The 22,650-nt window shown below is 34.2% G+C and overlaps 1 protein-coding gene across 4 annotated transcripts in view; it reads right to left on the reverse strand.

Annotated features, from left to right (window-relative positions):
• The window catches only part of NEK7 (NIMA related kinase 7), a 182,569-nt gene that overhangs the window by 35,568 nt on the left and 124,351 nt on the right, over positions 1-22,650 (reverse strand). For all 4 annotated transcript variants that reach the window (XM_077775155.1, XM_077775156.1, XM_077775152.1 and 1 more), the window contains exons 4-7: positions 20,400-20,462; positions 18,734-18,844; positions 2,428-2,536; positions 1,413-1,520 (exon numbers count right to left, since the gene is read on the reverse strand). In XM_077775155.1, the coding sequence (XP_077631281.1) occupies positions 1,413-1,520; positions 2,428-2,536; positions 18,734-18,844; positions 20,400-20,462 (391 nt within the window). The remainder of the gene's footprint in view (positions 1-1,412; positions 1,521-2,427; positions 2,537-18,733; positions 18,845-20,399; positions 20,463-22,650) is intronic.

Here is a 22,650-nt window from a genome sequence, read left to right on the forward strand (position 1 = left end):
AAAAGAGTAAAGTATTATCTTTCTACCACTCTTTATAACCTAGAATCCAACATTTTGTCATTCAGGAAATAGTGACTGGGTGCCTACTTATGTGCTAGATACTGTCCTAGACACAAAAAATTAAATAACAGGTTCAAGTCCATACAGAATCTTACTAACAAAGCCAGAAAAACTATAAAAGGTCTAGTCAACTACTTCAGAAGATTGTTTCAATACTGTGCTTAGTGTAACTCACTTATTCTTCATCAGGCCATTTTAAAGTTTTTAATTTCATACTTAAACACAATTTTATATAAAAAATTTAATGGTTTTCAATAAAATTATGACACCAAAGATGGGGGAACCATTAAATTAAGGTCAACTTATTTTAATCTTAATTCTTATTTTATTCTGGTTGTTACCATGTTATCTAAGTCTTATATTTACAAGGACAAAATGCAATTTGAAGAGTTTTAAGAGAAGCTCTGTCACTCTCTTTAGGTTACACAGTTTAAAAATTATTTCTTCCTAGTAATTTCTACTGTTTCTAAAGTGGACAACTTTCTTTCCATTGCTACTATAATGCTGTAAGAGCTATATGCAGATATATTTTAGATATAAAGGACACTGTCATATTATTAACTCTAGAATGAATAATTAGCAGATTTCTTTAACTTCATTATTTGGGGGAATATTTTCCTTATTAGGAAAAAATAATTTTCTAATTAGGAAAAAATAATATTTTCCTTATTAGACCATCTTCAGGTTTTCCCCTTTGCAGTAATCACAACTATATGTGTTATTTTAATAAACAAACACAAATTATTATGGCATTTAAATTTTTTTAAAGTATTTATTTACTATTTGAGAGAGAGAGAGAGAGAGACAAAGTGCAAGTGGAGGAGAGACAGGGAGGGAGGGAGACAAGAATCTGAAGCAGGCTCCAGGCTCTGAGCTGTCAGCACAGAGCCCGACGTGGGGCCTGAACTCATGAATGGTGGGTACATGACCTGAGCCAAAGTGGTATTTTCAACTGACTGAGCCACCCAGGTGTCCCTAAGGTATTTTTAAACAGTCAGGTGAAGTCCTCTTCCAAGATATGGTTAAATCATATTGTTTTAATATTGTTAAACAGAAAATAAAAGGAATGCTCGATGGCAATTATTAAAACCAGATTTGTTTATTAGCATTTTTTTTTTCTTACCAAGTGTCTACCTGGGGTCAAATTAACAGAAGTGCCCACCTGTCATGTGAATGGACACACGACACCTGACAGAGTAGGCATCTACTCAGGATTTGATGATTTTAAAAATAGTTTTATTTAGAACGTAAGAGCTGGCATATAATTAATATATTCCTTATATATGTGGTTGTTTTTAACCACATACACACACACAAACACTAACTGCATGAAATTATACTGTGTCTCTTACCTAAAGAATGTGCAGCTGTGGTTTTAGAGCTGAAAAATCGACCGAGACCAAGGTCTCCAAGTTTGACCACTCCAGTAGCTGTAATGAACACATTAGCTGGTTTTATATCTGTGAATAGATGAAGCAATCAGGTGAAAGATGATGTCAGCTTAGGTATTTTCAAGAGATTAAAACACTTTTCATAGAATTTAAAATCTACCTTAAAAATGAAACTCAAGTTTGAATTTTGATCCAATTACTCTATTTTGAGTAATTTTGATATATCCCAATATTTTATATCCTATTATTTTTGAGTCCTCTGATAGAGAAATAATCATCAATGCAGCATGATGCAGACTACTACTGAATTTCATTTAAAATGCATTTTGTTTTCCATTTTCAAATAAACTTTTGTGAAAGTCAAAGCACAAAATGAATTTATTTCTATTTTATATCAATGTCAAATATCTTACTAATCATTAATTTGTTGATACATTTACATAAAATATAAAATTATAACTCTATTATGAACATAACTTAGACGGCCTATGATAATTGCTTAAATAAACTATATTGAAATTTTTCATACCCCCAAATCAGAGGCACAATCCCTAGGTATTGTAATCTTTACATGCTCTGTCCAACTATTCAACTGACAATCTAGAATACATTAAGAGCTAATATTGAAAATTAAAACAATGAAGTTGGCCATATATACATTGCTCATTTGAAAAAGAAATCTTCCTTATGCATATTGAATTGCTTTCCTACATCTTTTTTTTTTTTTTTAATTTACCAACATAATCAGTAAGATGCTCAGAAGAGGCAGGCAGAAAAATAACTAATTCTCATTCTTACTTAAAACTGAGTAGGGCTTTACTTAAAGGTTTTTCATTCTAGTAAATGATAACTTGGAAATAAATTAGCCAAAAAACCCATGATGCTATGCCCATGATTGGAAAGCATTTATTCTTAAATTGCCTAACAACTTGCATCATTTAAACAACATTAGAAGTTATTCATGATTTTATCCTACCTCTATGCATGACTCGTCGAGAATGCATATGTTCCAATGCACTGCAGAGTTGAACAAAGTACTTCCAAACAGTCCTTTCGGGAATTAGCCTCTTTTGTTTCTTAAAATGCTTTTTAAGAAATTAAAAATAAGAATTAGAGGGTTTAAAATTTCTTAAGCCTAGATCCTGACACACAAAATGCTTTAGGTCAGAACAATACCTACTTTTATCTACCTATTACCAACTAAAAAGCACAGGATTCCCCACAGTGAGATGATTCTGAGAATTTTACCTGACATGTTAGCTTAAATTTCTCACTATTATCTAAAGTTAGCACAAGCCATATACCACTACATCTTTGTGATGTCCAATATTTCAAAAAATTAACATCTATATAAAATAATTTCCTAGCCTAAGAGGATGGTGTCAAATTTCATTTTAAGAAAACCCAGAACAAAATAGTCTAAAAACCTAAAGGTAATTATGTTCATTAAAAGACAATTCTCCTCCTGACATTAAGTTTGACTACTGAATTCCTTTTAAATATTGAACCACCTTGGTGATTTGAAATTTGAGTTAATTTATTAAAAATTAAATAAAAGAGATTTATATAAAAAGTTTTCATGAATATTGCACATTACAAGTCAAACCTATACTTTGAATGAATGAAACTAAACTTCATGGAAGAAAAACATTAGAGGAAGGTCAGAGCAGAAACTGAGCACCAGCAAACTAGGTGGGGCAGAGTGGGCCATCATGCATACGAGGGCAAGAGCCAAAATAACTGCAAAATCAATGGTAGATATTTATGCCCATTTTTAATACTACACTTGCTAGAAGACTATACTAATAATATACTCATTTGAAAACAAAGTTCTTAGTTTCCTAAGATTCATCAAGATTCATTATGTAAAAATTTTATTTCTAAAACAAAAATGCAACTGGTTTCCTATTTAACAATATTTATAAATGGCCAACATAAACTACTACATTTGAACAAGTTTTCATTAAATGACCTGATAATTTTAATACAGGTGTTAATGGATATCAATATTTAAATGTGTACTGTAGTACATTTTATCTGAAAACATTTTTGGAAGTTCAACTGACTTGATTTGTTATTGAATACGTAATTCAGATAACTCTAAAACAAGTATGTCTGTCAATTTTTACCCCTGTGACCAGGTGAGGGCAGGCTGAAAGGAAAAACAACACATGGAAATCTGCTCATGCCTCTACTTTATACTTAGCAAACGATTATATCTACTGTTTCATATTCACTCAATATTTCAAAAGATAAATCTTCAAGGAAGAGCTAATAACTTTAGGTTAATGTTTATTATAACACCTGCTAAGGAAATGAACTTAGTAATCTCAGTGACTATTAGCATCAGTAGCAAAAAGTCAGGAACAATTAGATGACCAGGTAATTGAAAAGCCAATCAGGGTATTACCAAAATGTTGAAAACCTCCCATATCATGTCTCGATATTAAGTATTTTTAATTGCAGACGGTGTCAACATCGCTTTTCATTCTAAGGGGGCAATGCTGCAAAATCAGTTCAATACACATAATTTCCTTTCAGATTTGGAATGAGTCCAAATAAAGCCTGTCTATGTGCTCTTCCTAATGCTGGATTAGCATATCAGAAGACTGTTTGATGTCAACAGGAAGATGGGGACCAGGTTTCTTTTCATTCAAAAATAAATATACTGCATCATGTAAGTATCAGACTATGAAAGAAAAAAATTATGCTTTAATATAGATTCTGAAATCATCATAATTATAATTAACTTGGCAGCTTACTTTTTAGGTCTCATTGTTTAAACAATAAAATATATAGGAAAATCAGAATGAAAAAAATTGCCCTCAAAATGCACATTAGGTAAGATGTTATCTGACCAAGATGGTCTGATCATTTTCATGTTTTTATGTTCTTTGAGACTGTCTCCTTGAACAACGAATTAAAGATGAAGACAATAAATTGACATCAGTATAATGCTGCCTAGACAGAATGGCCGGGCAAAACAGAAGTATCCAAAGTAGAAACAGGTATATGAAGAATAATTTTATGAATGTGATTTGATCATAAAATAAATCAAAGGCAGTTTCATTATGTCACTGGTATCTCAAAATATGTTTTATGTGCCTGTTTAACCATATGCAGCTTTCCACCATTCCTTAAAGGTAGGGATTTTTGGTGGGTTTTTTGTTTTGTTTTGTTTTGTTTTTTAAGGAAACCAATACTTAGGATGAGAGAGCCTGTCTGTTCTGATGGTGGCACTGTTGGCTGTCTCTTATAAAAAAAGATGAACAGAAAAAAGGCAATGAAAATTTGAATTCTTTTTACTATTGGTAAAGTGTATATTAACCGTACTACAGAGCAGACACTCCCATAATGCCAAAGTATTTAAAAACAAAAGAAAGTAACGATCTTCTCTTGAAACTTATTCCAACATATACATATCTTTTAGAAGTTAATTCTTTAGTCAAGTAGCATTGCGGTTCCAAAATCCCACTTTTCTTTAAAAAAGACAGCTCTATATAAATGTTCAGCTCTAGATCAGAAAAAAATCTAATGCCAACAAAAAGAAATTAAAAATGCATGTTAATCTGTCACATGGTAAGTTTTTAATAAAGCAAGAAATAATGCAACCAATAATGCCAGGTTACTTATCAATAAACATTTATATAAAAGGGCAGACTGTACAATATGGCACTTTTCTACATTTATGTTATAAAATGGAACTGCAACTTTTTTTAACCTGAAAATAAAATATCTAAAAATTTATGAAGAGGCAGAAATTGGCACCTAGGTATACCCAATCACTTGGAATTAATTTTTACTTAGTCTTTTTTTTTCCAAAGTAGGCAGTCTTTTCACCATGCAATGCTTCAAATACTTGTAATTTTTAAAAATCTGCTTACTATCTCGATCAACATCATTCAAGTAAACACTGAACATTATTCAAATTAAAGAAACATGTATCAAAATAGCCAATGTACATATAAAACATCTTATATATATATATCATACATTTATTACATATAATTATACATATTATATTCTCTCTTATGTGTAAAAAGGTTACCAGCATTTCTCTTAGGTGAAATTCAGGATTCCTGGTAAAACAGATTCACATTGCCACTTAAGTGATATATACATACATATACATATATATTTATATAAAGGGACAGCTAAGGCAAGCTGCTTCTATTCAATGTTGACAAAACAGTCATACCTTTTTTTTTCTCTTTAAATCATCCAACATCCTCCTACAAATTAAACGTCCAAAACCAAATCCAATTATAAAGTGGACACTGACTATTTAACTGGACCAATTTTTTGGACTCAACGAGATCACTTGGTTTCTGCACTCTAGACACTATCACTCCAAATGCAACATTATACTTTACTTATTTCTAAGTTTTGGAATCCTAGCATCCCTCCTCTAGAAATCTCGGGAAAAGCTTCAATGATTTCAGCAACAATAAACTCATCCACAGGGAAAAAAAGAACAAAGTTATGTTCTTGGTTGGTTTTTTTTTGTTTTTTTTTTTTAAATCAATGTCCATAGTAGGTCCTATTTAAGTCCACAGTTTGGGATGTTATTCTTTAAAGAAAAAAAGTTTCAGACAAAACATCCAGAACCACTTGGACTGGCTTCAGGAGTGGGCAACCTGTACAGTCACACAGGACAGTGTATTTAGTTTAATGCTCTGTTGTTGCCATCTTGAAATTCTTAATTTTGTAACAAGGAACCCACAATTGCGTAGCTGGTCTTGGGAACCCAAGCATCCTTTACAAATGGATGCTGTAGTTAAAAACAAAAACAGCCTGGGGCGCCTGGGTTAGTTGGTTAAGCGTCCGACTTTCGCTTGGGTCATGATCTCGCGGTTCGTGGGTTCGAGCCCCGCGTCGGGCTCTGTGCTGACTGCCAGCTCAGAGCCTGGAGCCTGTTTCAGTCTGTGACTCCCTCTCTCTCTTACCCTCCCCTGCTCATGCTGTGTCTCTCTCTCCTAGAAATAAATAAAAAAACATTAAAAAAAAAAAAAAAGAGTAAAAACAAAAACAGCCAATGTGATCCCGGCAAGCAAGGCATTCTTGCAGAACATTAGGAGAAATGATAATTAAATAATGAGAAAGAATGAGTAAGAGAACTAGGATTACAAGCACCAGTTCCATCTCTTCCAAGTATCTAACAAGAGGTAGTAAATAATTTATGTTAAATATAAAGTGGGATGTACTTCCTCCTTAGGAGTGTTGCCAGATGTTTAATGCACCATTAACATAATCCATTATGCTATCACCTTTTATAAAGACCTGATTCTGAGCCTTGACAGCAACCAGCTGTATTACCTTGAGCAAGCCATTTAACACTGCTAGGCCTCAGTTTCCAGAGAGTTTGGAGATGAGCTATATGGTCCCCACCACCTCTAAAAAAAATATAATCTATGGTTCCACAATCTCAGGTACAAATAAAACTTAAATAAATGCCTGCTTGGCACATTTCCACACTTAAAAATAATACTCTACTGGTATGCCCTATCCTATAAGTCTACAATTAATAAAAACAAAGCAAATAATAATAATAATAGTAATGCCTCAGAGATTCCTCATAGGTCCAGTTAATACTATAAATGATCTTCACATGAGATGACAGGTAGTTAGATAAACTTGAAACAGGTCAAACATTTACCATCAGGAGGGATGTTATGTTCCCAAACATATCTCTGATTACAATGCATTTTCATAAGGCTACATTTTGCAGTGGTTGTTTCAAAGAAATTCAGTGCACAGAGACTGGGTGATGGAAAAGACAGGGTGCTTCTGAAAGTGTAGCTGATGGCTCTAAGAGTGATTTGTATTATATATTCATGTTCCTGTGGCAACATCTTTCTTCTGAAGGTATAAGGAATCTCAACAGACTAAACCACACAAATACTTGCTACACACAATTTTGGGAATTATATAAATGTGTAGAAGAGTTACATCTCAATTAGAACTTGGTATGTAATACTAGTGTGAAACATGTGAATATTTTCATTCTAAGCATTCTGAATATAACTCAACAATCTGAAGTCACTGGAGAAGGTGTGGGGTGGAATGGGCCTGGCAGCCACGAAACCACTGAAAATACTTATCACTGGCATCTCAGTTTATCAACATTGATAAAATACTTCCCATGCAAGCTCCACTTGTCTTTTTCCTTTTGTGGAGTGTCAGAAAATCTGCTAAGAGTATTTCGCTGTTGCTAGATTATAATTTAGTAGAATATCAACATAATCAACTCATTCCTCCAAATCAAAACTGTATGGGTTATTAAGGAAGCTGAGATAAGTTTACTCTTAGGGTAGGAAATGTGAAATAGGTAAAGATTTCTTCTGAGTCTTGGAAAAAGAAAAACCTTAAATCATTTAGCAAATAAGAAAAATAAGCTCCTACAAAGTTGTAATGTTCTTCTCCCAAAGAGGCTGCCTTCTGAAACATTAGCATATTGAGCTCAAGAAAACTTAGGACATTAAAAAATTTTAAAAAAACATATGAATGCATCAGAATTACTACCAGGAATGATCCCTACATTGTTGCCATGTGGGTAATTGTTAAGAGAAGCTTCCACGTTACTAAAACTAATAGAGAAGATACCTGGAAATACTTAAGATGTTTTCTCTACTATAGATAGAAAGAGTAAGACAAAACAGCAGAAAATTAATCTTCCAGAAGACACAAGGTCACAAAGATAAATGGAAACATTCACTTCTTGAATAATTTTTTTCTGGTTTTGTTTTACCAGACAATGGTAAGAGAGTTGAAAAGATATTTCAGTATTCTTAATGGACAAGGGAAACAGCAGAACAATAACGAGATGAAAATGTTCTCTCAGTAGAAATCTCTACTTAATTGCCTATGGCCCCCAATACTACTGCTTGTGATTTTATAGGATTTTTAAAAGGCAGCTTTAGATTGATATTATTTTAAAATGTAAAGAGCAAGGCATTCTTTGAAAATTTTCTTCTAATTCTCCCAAATAAATACAATTCAAAAGTTATATATCACCTTTTAGTTATGCTCACAGAATTATAAATGGTCATTAGGATATATAATTTTCAATTTACTAAAATCTCTAAGTTCTGTACTACTTCACTATCTTACTACTTAAGTATCAAGGAAAATCCAGGTGATATTTTATCAGTAACATTGCTTCTATACAAATAATTCTTTATAACACACCTACATATACATATCATATATAAACATAAATCCATAGAGGGGCACCTGGGTGGCTCAGTCGGTTAACTGTCCGACTTCGGATCAGGTCATGATCTCACGATTCGTGGGTTCGAGCCCCGTGTCAGGCTCTGTGCTGACAGCTAGTTCAGAGCCTGGAGCCTGCTTCAGATTCTGTATCTCCCTCTCTCTCTGACCCTCCCCTGCTCACGCTGTGTGTGTGTCTCAAAAATAAATAAAACATTTAAAAAAAAATAAATAAACATAAATCCATATACAAACACATAGTTTACATGCATTGCGTGTACGTAATTACATAAGTGTGTGTTATATATGAGTGTATGTATGTATGTATATAATATTAAATTCTGTATGGATTTTTTCAGATAGTACCACTGATTTGTAATCTTAAACTTCCAAATAAGTCTAAGGCGATATAACATAGATGGCAATCTTATACAAAAGACCTAGAGGGAAACTGACTGTATTTGGAATCACTGGCAATTCTCATAGTTGTGTGGCTTGGGCTATACATTTTATGCCAGATGCTGAAATGGAAAGTGTAGGTATCCTGGTAAACTATAAATCAGAGTTATCAAAGATAGATGGTACTACTGGGAAGACTTTATTGCTTTAAGGACTCAAAGGTCAAAAGTGTAAGAGACAGTTCAAAGTGATTTTATTTTCAGTATAGCCTCTAAATGTGGATAAGTACAAATAAAAATGTGTCTACAAATGTAAAAAACACAACCACACCAAGAAGGTAAACAAGATTTATAAGTTTTAATATTTGGAGATAATAATTATCTCTAAAACATCGTTAATATTTTATCTGATTTATCAAAGCCTGTCATGTAGACTTCTAAGACATACTTCACACCCCAAAATTCCCAAGTCCTGGTATGTAATTACCTCCCCTTGAATGCAAATTGGGTTGTGACTATGATGAGCTGTCATTCCTATATCATGTTATCTTATATGGCAGGAAAGATTTTGCTGATGTAAGTAAGGTTCCAAATCAGCTCCTTCTGAGTTAATCAAAAAGGAGATTATCCTGGGTGGGCAGAGCCTACAGGGTAAGACCTACAAAAAAGTCAGAGATTCAAAGCCAGAGAGACTCTACTGCTGGTCTGAGGGAACAACTGCCAAGCTATGTAAAGGGCCATGTGACAAGGAAGAGCAGGAGGCTGCTAGGACCCAAGGACGGTCCCCAGTTGATAACCGCAAAGACAGTATGACGCTATAACTGCAAGGAACTGAATTCTTCCAACAACCAGTGAATAAGGTAGAAAATCCTTAACCTCAGATGAGATCACAGCCTCAGCTGGCACCTTGATTTCAGTCTTCTAAGATGGTGAGCCAAGAACTCACTAACTGGCATGTGACCCACAGAAACTGTGATATAAGAAATTTGTGTTGTTTAAAGTTGCTAACTTTGTGGTAATTAGCAATCGAAGAATAATACAAAGTGAATTTCTAAACACAGTTAAAATCGATACATAAAATTACCTTTATGTCTGTATAGAGGAAAAGAGTCTTACGGCTTCTACCAAATTTAAAGGGAATGCCATATAAGTAGTATCAATGCAGAAGACACAAAGTTGCATAACGAAGAAGACAGCATTTACCTAAATAAATTAAGACTAAGTAAAGACAGCCTACATTAGAAAAGAGACAAAGATGCCCACTCTCACCACTCCTATTCAACATTGTAGTAGAAGTCTTTGCCAGAACAATCAGGCAAGAAAAAATAAAAGAGGTATCAGGATTGGAAAGGAAGAAGTAAAATTGTCTCTACTTGCAGATGACATGATTTTAGATACAGAAAATCCTGAAGGCTCAACCAAAAAAAAAAAATGGTTAGTTCTAGTCAAAGAATTCAGTAAAGTTACAGAAAACAAAATTAATGTACAAAAATCAGTGGTGTTTTTATATATTAACAACTTATCTGAAAAAGAAATAAAGGAAGTAATACGATTTACAAATGCATCAAAACCAGTAATAACTTAGGAATAAACTCAACCAAGGAGGTGAATGATGAAAGAAATCAAAGAAGACTCAAATCAAAGGAAAAGTATCCTGTGTTCATGGCTGGAAGAATTTTAAATTGTTAAAATGTAAAATCTACCAAAAGCTATTTACAGATTAAGACAATCCTATCAGGATGCTAATGGCATTTTTTTACAATGTACAAACAAAACAAAACAAAAAACCAGTTCTATAATTTATACAGAACCACAAAATACACCAAAAAGCTAAAGCCAAAGCAATCCTAAGAAAGAAGAAGAAAGTGGCACACATCACACTTCCTGATTTCAAGCTATACTAGAAAGGTACAATTATCAAAACAGTATCGTACTGGCATAAAAGCATATCAACGAAACAGAATCAAGGGCCCAGAAATAACCGCAACCATGTACAGTCAAACTAATATTTGACAAGGGAGTTAAGAATACTTAGTGGAGAAAAAATAGTCTCTTCAATAAATGGTGCTGAGAAGACTGGATATTCACATGTAAAAGAATGAAACTACATGCCTATCTTACACCACTCCCAAAAATTATCTTGAAATGAATTAAAGGCTTAAATGTACAACCTGAAACCATGAAACTCCTAGAAGAAAACAGGAAGAAAGCTCCTTGACATGGGTCTTGGCAGTGATTTTTCAGAAAGTACACCTAAAGCATAAGCAACAGCAACAATAAAACGAACAAATGTTACCAGGTGAAACTAAAATTGTCAGAAGAAACAATCAAGAAACCAAGAAGGAAATCTACAGAATGGGAAAAAAATATTTGCAAACCATATATCTGATAAGGGATTAACATCCAAAATATAGAAAGAATCAATATATCTTAATAACTAACAGCAATCATAACAATAATCATTCAATTAAAAAAATGGGCAAAGACTGAAACAGACATTTTTCCAAAGAAGATAGACGAATGGCCAACAGGTACAGGAAAAGATGCTCAACAACACTAGTCATTAGAGAAATGCAAACCAAAATCACAATGAGATATTACCTCATGCCTGTTTGAATGGCCATCATCAAATGCTGCCCTGGAGTCCTTGTACAGTGTTGGCTGGGACTGTAAAGTGGTACAAAACACTACAGAAAACAGTAATGGAGGATCCTTAAAAAATTAAAAATCAAACTACCATAGGATCCAGCAATTCCACTTCTGGGAATATATCCACAAAAAACAAAAACACTAACTCAAAAAGATATCTATAGCCCTATGTTTACAGCAACATTATTTACAATACCCAAGACATGGAAACCAAATAAGTGACCATCAATGGATAAATGAAAAAAATAAGTTGTGAGTTATAAATATATAGAGATAGATATATGTATATTCATATACACACACATATATACACACACAGTATACATATACACACACTTACATATACGTGTGTGTGTGTATATATACACACACAAACACAGATATACACACACACACAATGGAATATTATTCAGCTATAAAAAACAAGGAAATCCTGCCATTTGCAACAACAGGAGGAATGAACCCTGAGGTATTATGCTAAGTGAAATAAGCAAGACAAAGAAAGGGAAATGCTGTATGATCTCACTTATATGTGGAATCTAAAACACATACACACACATCCTCTCTCTCTCTCATAAAGAAAGAGATCAGCTTTGTGGTTTCCAGAGACAGAGAGTGGGCAGAGGGGAGACTGGAGGAAGCAGGTCAAAGGTACAAACTTCCAGTTATGACACAAATAAGTATCAGGATGGAATGTACAACATGATGACTACAGATAATACTGCTGACTGATATACAGGAAAGTTGTGAGAGTAAATCCTAAGAATTCCCATCACAAGGAAAAAAATTTTTGTCTTTCTCTTGTGTCTATTGTGACATGACAGATGCTAACTAAACTCAGTGTAGTAATCATTACATAGTATATGTAAATCAAACTGTAATGCTGTGTATCTTACACTTACACAGTGATATATGTTAATCATATATCAATAAAACTGGGGGGGAAAAAGAAGAGACAGGCTTAACTAATTATTTGGAATTGTGCTGAACTCTTGGCATGAAATGGATCTCCATTTAAATTAGTAATCCATATTTCACGAAAAAAAAATTCCCAATACTGACTTTTCTTTTCTTTTTTAATGTTGGCTTACTTCTTAGCCAGTGTGGAGTGGTATGAAAATCTTTTGGCAGATAACAAACTTCTAAGTTCCTCCCCTCCAAGAGATTTATTACAGGGAGTTATATTGTGTTTTATTGATATTCAGCAACATAAAGGTCTTTACAAATATAATGTTAAAGAAATGCACTTACATTTTCTTCTGCCTCAAACTAACTTTCTAAGAGGTAATTACAAATACAAGAAATTACAAATAGTTGAATGAAGAAGCTATATGTTGGAAAAATGGGCTATGAAAATTTAAAACACATTTTAACAATATTCTATTGACAAGCTGCAATAAACACAGTTCCTGTTTATGTCTTTCTCAGATTAGTCTCTCATTTTCTCTATACTCAGTCTCCATCACCAAATATGTTTCTTGACATTCAGAGAGAGAAATAAACAGTAGTAATAAGGCATAATACAAAATGGAGTATCTACTGGTACAATAAAGAAAATATGCAGCATATAAATCATAACTCAATAAACTGAAATCTGAGTCTATTTTCCTTTAAAATTCTGATTACTGAGGATAAAGAAATATATGATGAAAAAAATCTAGATTTCCTTTTATCCTAAAACTCATCTGGGAAGTACTTCATCTGACCACAGCCTCAGGTATTCCTTTGTCACTAATTAGAGAAATACTGAGTATTTCAACGATAAATTGCTTAATTATATTTGTCAGCTTGCTCTAAACCAATTAATTATTTACTTGTAAAATTCTTTGATGCAATGCTATTCAGAGGTTCATTTCTGGAATACAGACCAGAAGCTATATTTCCTCTTCTATCCCAATTAAGCTGAAGACTTGAGACAGTGAAATATATTGTTGTGATGAACTATGATTTACAGTATTACTCACTAGGAAGAAATGAATCATTTTCTTACAATTCAAGTATCTACTGCTGTCCTTTATAAAGCTTTCAGTCACAGTCACGTTCTTTCATAAAAGAAGTTCCTTATGATTTTTTTCCTAACGTAGTCTCTTTTATAAAGACAACTTATGGCACAAATAAGTGTTTAGAAAAGAATTTTTGAATTTCTTAGGGGGAAAAAAACCCCACCAAAACCCTTTCTGTATCACATCAGAACACCGTCTTCCCCGAAGGTGGCGTACTACTCAATAGCTTCGCAAGCTCCCTCAAGACCAGAGTGTCAAGCAACAAGAAACGGCTGTGATGGCTTTACAACCCATATTTACTTACTGCTCCCTGGAGCAGAGAAGTGTAACACAGGTAAGAGAATCAGCAGAAAGGAAAGAAGAAAGAAAATATTCACCTCTTATACATTCATTCATTCAACATATTTATTGAGTTACTACTATCAGCCAAGCAACTCCCTGGAAACTAAAGGTGTCTACACCTTGTACAGCAGATACTTCCTGAGCACCTACTCTGTGCAGGCAGCTGTTCTAAGCACTAGGGTATGTGAGGACACAAAACAAACTAAGATTCCTCCCTCTGAGAGCTTTATACTCTGGGTCACCCAGGTCTAGTAATCTTGACAAACATCTTTACCCTCAATGGGAAACACAAGAAAGATTTAAAAACAGAGATTTAAAAAGAGAATTTTCTTTTCTTTTCTTTCTCCGCTTTTCACTTCTCTTACAGACTGATGGAGAAACAGATTTGAGAAATGGGTGCCAGGAGCTAGGAGATTAGTTAAAAAGTTCCTGCCCTCCAGGTGAGGGATGGTGCTACTTTATATACAGGGAGAGAAATGGAGGTAGAGGAGGGTAGAAAATTTGAAAAACATTTAAAAGAAAAATAAACTGAACTTGGTGAGAGGCAGAAGTGTCAAAGAAGAACAAAAGAGTGTCAAGAAGAGTCCTGGGCTCCAGCATGCACAACTGGGCAGACTGGTACCGAATATCAAGTTAGCATTGGAGAAGGAGGGTAATCTGTGTGGACGATCATGAATTTCTTTACAGACATGTTGAGTTAACCTGAATTCAGAATTGAAAGACAGCTCTAGACTAAAGATAAAAAATTAGAAATCAACAAGTGTACAGGAAGTAACTGAATCCAAAGGCATGAATGACATCAACCATGAAGAGAGTATAAAGCAGAAAGGAAAGAGAAGTCAGGACTGAAACATTTAAAACTCTATCATTAAAGGCCAAGAGAAGAGAATGAGTCAGTTAAAAAGAATCAGTGTCTCTGGAGAGGCAGGAAGGAGACCAAGGTACATGGGACTCAATAAGCCAGTGGAGGAGTATTTTAAGAAGGAACATAGGAAAACCAGAGCCAAGTGCAGCTAAGAGATTAAGCAGAATGAGCACTGGATGAAGTCCACTGGATTTAATGACAGAGGTCACTCAAGAGCCATTTCTTGTGGTGTTGGAAACAGGGTCAGGAGTGTCTGTTTGTGAAGGAAAAAAACAGTATGAAGGGAAAGGCAGGCGGAGATTGGGGTGTAAGACTTAAGTCAGTAGTGCTTTCTTTCATCATCTTACACCCCTCCACTCTTTATTGTCCTTCTTTATCATAAAAGACATACGTAAATGTAACCAGATATAAAAATATTCTACTCATGTGAAACTGCTTGGTCAAACTTTCTGTTCTGAACGCTGGAATAACTTTCTCTTATGGCGATTATGCTGAGACTATTCTAAGATCTATAGGTTTGACAATATAACTTCTAACCTGTAGAAAGGCTCCAAGAGGATTTGGGAAATCTGACCCAGAATCTCCTATATCTTAATGAGGTTGACTAATGGTACCTACAGTAAAGGATAGGGTCATTAAAGGCTTATACAATGTCTACCATACAGGAAGGAAGAATGATATTCCAATTCCCTAGAGAACTATCTTGGTTCTATCCAAGTACAAGTACAAGTGCTCTATAAACTTATAACTTACTAGCAATCAGTTGGTATCTTTTATTTTTGAAAAAAGTTTCCTCAGTAATATTTTACATGATAGATACCTTCAAAGTTTAGTCAGAAGCCCCAAAGATGCTTTAAGTGGATAGTTATCAATTCTATAACAGTATGACTATTCATTACCAAACACAGAATCTGTTGTTCTGAATTGATCTTACTACATCCATTGGGTCAGCTGATTAAAAAAAAAAAAAAAAATTCCTTGAAAATGTCAACTGACGGCAAGATCCATTTAAGTAAGAGAGCTGAGTTCATCATATTAAATATAAAAACACACCGACAGATTTTTCCTTCCTTGGTGGTCTAAGAAATCTGAACCTGCTAAAGATGCAGGTAACCAGGCTTCTTCTATATGGTGCTCTGATTGTGCACTAGTTTTCTCAAGTGGTGAAAGGACAGCAGTATTCTTCCAAGGTAAATATTATGGGCTCAGGCATGCCTTGGCAAAGGGTCAGGGGCAGCGACCTGTATGTGTGAAGTAGCAGTAGCGAAGAAAAAAAAACTAAACTGAGAAATAGCAAAAGTCTCTAGAATACAATCAAAAGCCCAAATCATTGATCTCTCAACAGGGGTAAGACTTGATAACTGTAAACTGTATGTTTTTTATCTGCCTTCAGTTGGCATTTGCCCAATAAAGATTTGCCCTCTTTGCTCCCTACTATAAATCCTTAAATAACTCTTGCACTTAAAGTTTAAGCTGAGAATTTTATATTAATTGTCTCTCTTATAGGGACTATTTACACTTGTGTTTATGGGTCTCATCTTGACAGACAGCTCTTTTGTAAATTTGGCATTTGTGTGTTTGCATTTCTTTTTAAAATTAAAACCATGATATTTTTAAATTGTTCATTAATTTGCAAAGACAGTTTATGCTAGTGGTGGGAAGTCCCTAAAACAGAAAACCAGATAACCGATTAGAAGTGAGTCACTCAAACCATGGGACTTGAAACAGAGTCAGTATGATAGCATTCTGTGATAATAATATTACTTCCCTGGTATGCAGTATTTTTATAATTTAGAAAGCAACCTCAAAACTGCCTTCATCTTACAGATGAGGAATCTAATCTTACAAAAAGTTAAGCAACAGGAGAGTTTAAGTGGCTGACACTGAACTCCCAATGGAGAGGAGGGTTCCCAACTAACTCTAGAGAACTGGTGAGTGACTTGATCAGAAAATCTGTGAAAGCTCTGTGATGCAATGCAGACTCTGTGTGCATCAACATCTTTCTGGGGAGAAGGTCAAGGGTTTTCAGCTGATTTTTCAAAAGAGATCTGTGATACAAAAATCTTTCTTTAAGGACCACTAAGGGAAAACATGAAATTTTGTATCAGACAAACCTAATTTCACATACCAGTTCTTCTATTTACTAGTAATGATGATTATCTTCTCTAAGTGTCAAATTTACCTCCCAGAGTCCTTGTGAAGAGTAAATATGGTAATGCATATAAAGCACCTAACACTGTTTTTAAGAACTCCTTATAGTAATCCATGTAGCAGAGATTACTAGTTGTGCTCCCATATCTGTTGACAGACTAAATATACAGACAATGGCCAGATTATATAAAAACAGAACTTTGAACCACAACCTTCAGCAACCTAACCAGGAAACCTTTTATCCATAACAAACAACCCAGGAGGCCAGCCTTCTATGTCAGACGTGCAGGAAGCCAGATTGCTGTCTGTAGTGACAATCCAGGAAGCTAAACATAACTCTGTAACAATCAGCCTTAAATGCCCAGGACTTAATACCTGACAGCTTCCCTAATTTTTGTTCCTGCTTCCAACTTAGGACCAACCAGAGAAAGCCAGATGAGATGCCCCACTTCTGAGTAGCTCACCTATAGCTCCTTCAGGACAACAGCCTCTAGTTGGGTCATACCCATCATAAAGATTTCTTATTCCTCTTCCTGCCTATGAATCTCTGTCAAAACGTTAGTGACCATGGTTGCCTCCCTTGTTTACTACAGCAAGCTCAGAATAAAGAGCCTTGCTTTTCTCATTTAGTTGGTCTTCACTGATTTCCACTATGTTCAACATGTCTTCCTGAGTAGTACAAGTTTAGCTGACACATGACCAGCGAAACGAAGACTATATATTCCAGCCTCCCTTGCAGCTACTCATGTTCGTAAGACCAAATTTTGGCCAATGGGGTGAAGCTAAAATGGTGTGTGGCAGTATCCAGGAATGTGCCTCAAGATTGAGCTAGCAAGTACCCTATGTCCCTACATGCCTGTGAAAGGTGACCTGATTAGCTGTAAATAGGTTTGGTTTCTCAGAATGATAGGTCAGAGCTGCCCTATTAGCCCCAGGATTTTATGTAACAGAGAAACAGAATTAATAACAATTATAATATAGCAGTAGCTTCAATTTGCATACCTATGTGTGAGACATAGTTCTTATCTCTTCATAAATATCGATTAACTAATCATTGACAACAATCCTATGAAGTGGGTTCTATTATTATTTTGTTTTTGAGAAACTGGTACAAATGGAAGTAACTTGCCTGAGGATAAAGTGTTTAGGACACTGTAACTTGGGGGGTTTCTATAACTTGTAACTGAACTTAAACCAATTTATATGCTCTTAGAAAAGAAAGTTAAATAAACTTGTAAGTGGTTGAATCAGGGCTTGATGTGCAAGGTCTGAATGCAATGCCCACTTTATTCTTTGATGAATCCCTCCCAGGAGGTCAGGATTCTCTAGACTCTCTTTCTGTTCCCCTCTGCCTGATATCCAGAAATACAAGGTCAAGGGTGGTCTGTTCAGAGAAATCAAGCTGCAAAATTTTACCCTCGGCTTACAAAAGGCAAATCTGTTGGTCTCTGTCTAAATTGGTTTCAGAGTGCTCACACATCTCAGCTTAACAGTGTAAACTTCACCAGGTAAACCAGCTTCAAAATCATAATCATCATAATCTACTGTCTGTCATTCACTAGATATCTACCATATATGCCATAATATGCCTTTATGTTTAACAGACAATTTTTATCAGAAAAACTAAATACTCAGTTTACAAAAAACAAAACAAACCCTTACCTTTATCATTCTGGAGAGGTCACCAGCATCAGCTAATTCCAAAACTATGTTAAGTTCATTATCTTCAATGAATGATGCATAATATTTAATCACATTTGGATGGTTGAGTTGCTAATGGAAAAAACAAACAAACAAACAAAAAAGGCACCAGATTTTTTTATTGTAAATTCTCGAGAATCACTTACAGTTTCTTAACTTAACAATAAACCTAGTTACTGTATTTCGTCTTTAAGTTAGAAATCTTAACATGACATCATGACATTTTTCTTTAACCTAGTGGATTTTGAAACAGGCACTGTAATTATTAAAAGTAAAAGTAGATAATTTTAATATTCTTTATTAGAAATAATAAAAAGTTTAAAAACTTAAAAAGTTTTAAAGTATGCATTACTATGTTCAATAAATACATAAATATCAATGAATGACATAATTAAAGCACCAATTGCTAAAAACTGTATTTTCAAAATGGGAGCTGTCATTAAGGGTGCTTAGTGGTAAATGAAGTATTCCCTTTTACTCCTATTTTGAAGTTAATCTAATCCTTATTTAACTATAGCCAGTGGTTTCAAACAAAACAAAATAAAAGGTCATCTATTATATCTAATATAATTTTTACATCAAATAATATAATGAGTTTATGGGGTTGATTCATTAAATGAATCTAAGAAAAATTTCACCTTGCAGAAATATATGCCTCAGTCTATACACAGTGACAATCCTTCTGTACAATCTTTTTGTTCAATCTTTAAGTAAGATAACATAAGATAAATAGTTTCTCAAAGAAAATTTTCAAGAATTCTCCCAGACGGTTTATCCATGATTTTCTTCTCTTCTGTCTACTTACATGTTTTTCCTCCACATCTTCTACAATAATACTTCTCTATAATAATTTATACTTATTTTTAAAGCAGTTGCTTCATGGCCCAGGAAATAATTACAACTAACAGAACAGAGGGAAAGTATGGTTCATTTTTGAAAAATCTGATTAATGGTAGGCACAAACAAAAATGTATGGCATAAAAAACATCCAAGTCTTATCTAGTAGTTGAAGATAGTACATAAGTTGCAGCATTCCTCAAGGAAATTTCACTAGAAGAAAAGCAGTTCAGAGATAACTGAGATTTCAGTCGCATTTTTTGAGTGGATAAGAAACTGAAAAGCTAATTCAGACATACTTTTTACATCACCCTTCCTAAATCTGGAAAAAAGACACAGAAATATAAAAATCATGTGCCCAATTGGATCAGTCCACTTTCTCAATATATTACATCTTGAGATATACATCTATATTAGATCATAAGCTTTGAGATAATACCAATACGCATTTATGCTATTTAACCTTAAGAATATGTCTAACTGGAATGGTCAAGAAAAAATTTCTTTAATATTTTATGCTCATTTTATTTCCTAGTTTGAAAAGTGAGGGGTGGAGAGTGGAGGGAGCTAATTCTACCAAATGTCCCAATTAAATTATTTTATAATGAATCCAAAAGGTAACTATATTCTTCCATATAGTAAGATACAAAATTGCACCATGTGGCTTAAAAACAATGTGGCCTAAGTTAAATCTTAAAAAAATTTTTCCTTGTAAGTGCAATATTTTCATAAATCACTTTTACTAACATGCTCAGCTATGTTAAAATTAGTCAATAGTTCATTTATTTACCTTAAGGAGATCAATTTCTTTGATACAATCAGCACGTGCTTTGGCATCCATTAAGTCATATATCTAAAAATAGAATCCAGAATTATTTAATAAACTAATAATCTAGGGTTCAAGACACCATGTAAATTCATTGTAATACTTCACATGTGGTTTATACACATATTAAAATTTTCTTCCTGATTAGTGTTTTAGGAACTTTGAAAAACTACAGGTATTTTATCTCATGTTACCTCTAGAGTTTACATTTTTCCCTACACAGGCAGTCAGTATTAAAAATGAGAAAAGAGGGGCGACTAGGTGGCTCAGTCAGCTGAGCATCTGACTCTTGATATTGGCTCAAATCTCACGGTTTGTGGGATCAAGCCCAACACTGGGCTCTGTGCTGACAGTGTGGGGTCTGCTTGGGATTCTCTCTCTGCCCTTCCCCCATTCATCCTTCTCCCCGCCACCCACTCAAAATAAATAAATAATATTTCAAGCAAATTAGAAAAATAACAATGAGAAAAGAGAACCACTAGACATTTCAAACCACTAGCCATTCAAACAGAATGGATGTTGTGATCATAATACAATAAGAGCTATATGTATTGAACAATTAATATGTGTTAAACATACAACATTAACTATCTCATTTAATTTTCATTTAATCCTTAGAAAGACAATAATATTGGTTTCCCATTTTATAGATGAGGAAAAATAGGTTTAGAAAGCTTAAGAAACTGACAAAAGTTCATACAGCTAATAAACAGAGCAGCCACAATTCACTCTAAGAGTTTTCCAACTATGTAACGCAGGCTCTGAATGATTAATCTATACATTCAAATCATGTCTAAAAGGTCAAATGCACACCTTGACAGGGATGATGTCACTACAAATTGTTTCTTTGGAAAGAGAGGTGACAAAATCTTACCCTTTCTAAGGATAAAGCACAGATACACGTACAACACATACACAGATATACTCTTATCTGTAGAATTAAAATTTTATAAGACAGAGGAGCAATTATGAAAAATATCTAAAAAGACTCCTAGGGGGTAATAATGAGTAAAAGGTAGAGAAATATTGGTCTAATACGAAAAATATAAAAATACACAATGTAAGCAAAGGAATATTTAGGATGTCTCTGTAAAGAAAGAATGCTCAGTGTTCTAAATGTGTGGAAAATAAATAAATAAAAAGCAACATGCTAAATATGGGAGAAAATATGTGAGTGAGTCACAACTGCAAGCTGATTAAAACCCTGATCATAGGGGTGCCTAAGTAGCTAAAGTAGGTTGAGTGTCCAACTCTTGCTTTCAGCTCAGGTCATGATCTTGGGTCTTGGGATGGAGCCCCACATCCAGCTGCATGCTGAGCATGGAGCCTGCTTGAGATTCGCTCTCTCTTCCTCTGGCCCCTCCCCTACTGCACGTGCTCTATTTCTCTCTAAAGAAAAAAAGAAAAAGAAAAAGAAAAAGAAAAAAGAAAACCAGCCCTAGTCATATAACACAAAATCTTTAGTGACATTTATAGTTATTAACTTGACCAAGTCTTCCTGATTTAGACTGCCAATACCTTCCAGGAAAAGTAGGTGTATAACCTGAAAGGAGCAGCAGGCATGATCCAAGTCTGACTCGAGTGAGAATTACTAAACACCTACTAGGGTTGCAGCCTCTTATACATGCTGCTACAATCTTTACCATGTTCCTACAAAGTAGGTAGTACTGGCTCCAATTTAGAAAGGAGGACTGAGACTCAGAGAGGGTAAATTTATGCTTATGGTTGTGAAATTAGTAAGTAATAGAATAAGCACTTGAATCCAGATCATTCCAGCTCTAGAGTCTGTGTTTTCTTCAATGGCCCAGGCTGCTGTGAAGTCCAATACATATACAACTAACTAATAAGTACTGAAATACATGTGTGTGCAAAGTGTAGCATGAGAAATCTAAAGAAGGAATCCCCATGTGAGGAGTGGGTAACATTAAAGCGGAACTTTGAAAAAATTGTCAAGATTCTGTTAGCCAAAAAAACCCAATATATCTAAGGCATAAAAGGAAATATATAATATTGGGGAATAAATAGATCTTATAAGAGGAAACGTTTGCTTAACATCATTTTGAACATCCAAACATGCATGTAGTTTTCCCTTAATTAAAAAAAAATTAAGAAAAATATAAATAAAATTTGTAAACAAAAAATCTGTAAATTCACTTTCTTAAAGAATTTTAGCTTCTTCTCTCTCTCTTCCATGTCTTGTACAAATGTATCTGTG

The sequence above is a fragment of the Crocuta crocuta genome, unplaced genomic scaffold, assembly GCF_008692635.1.
Source record: "Crocuta crocuta isolate KB4526 unplaced genomic scaffold, BGI_CrCroc_1.0 scaffold207, whole genome shotgun sequence".
Classification (NCBI taxonomy): Eukaryota; Metazoa; Chordata; class Mammalia; order Carnivora; family Hyaenidae; genus Crocuta; species Crocuta crocuta.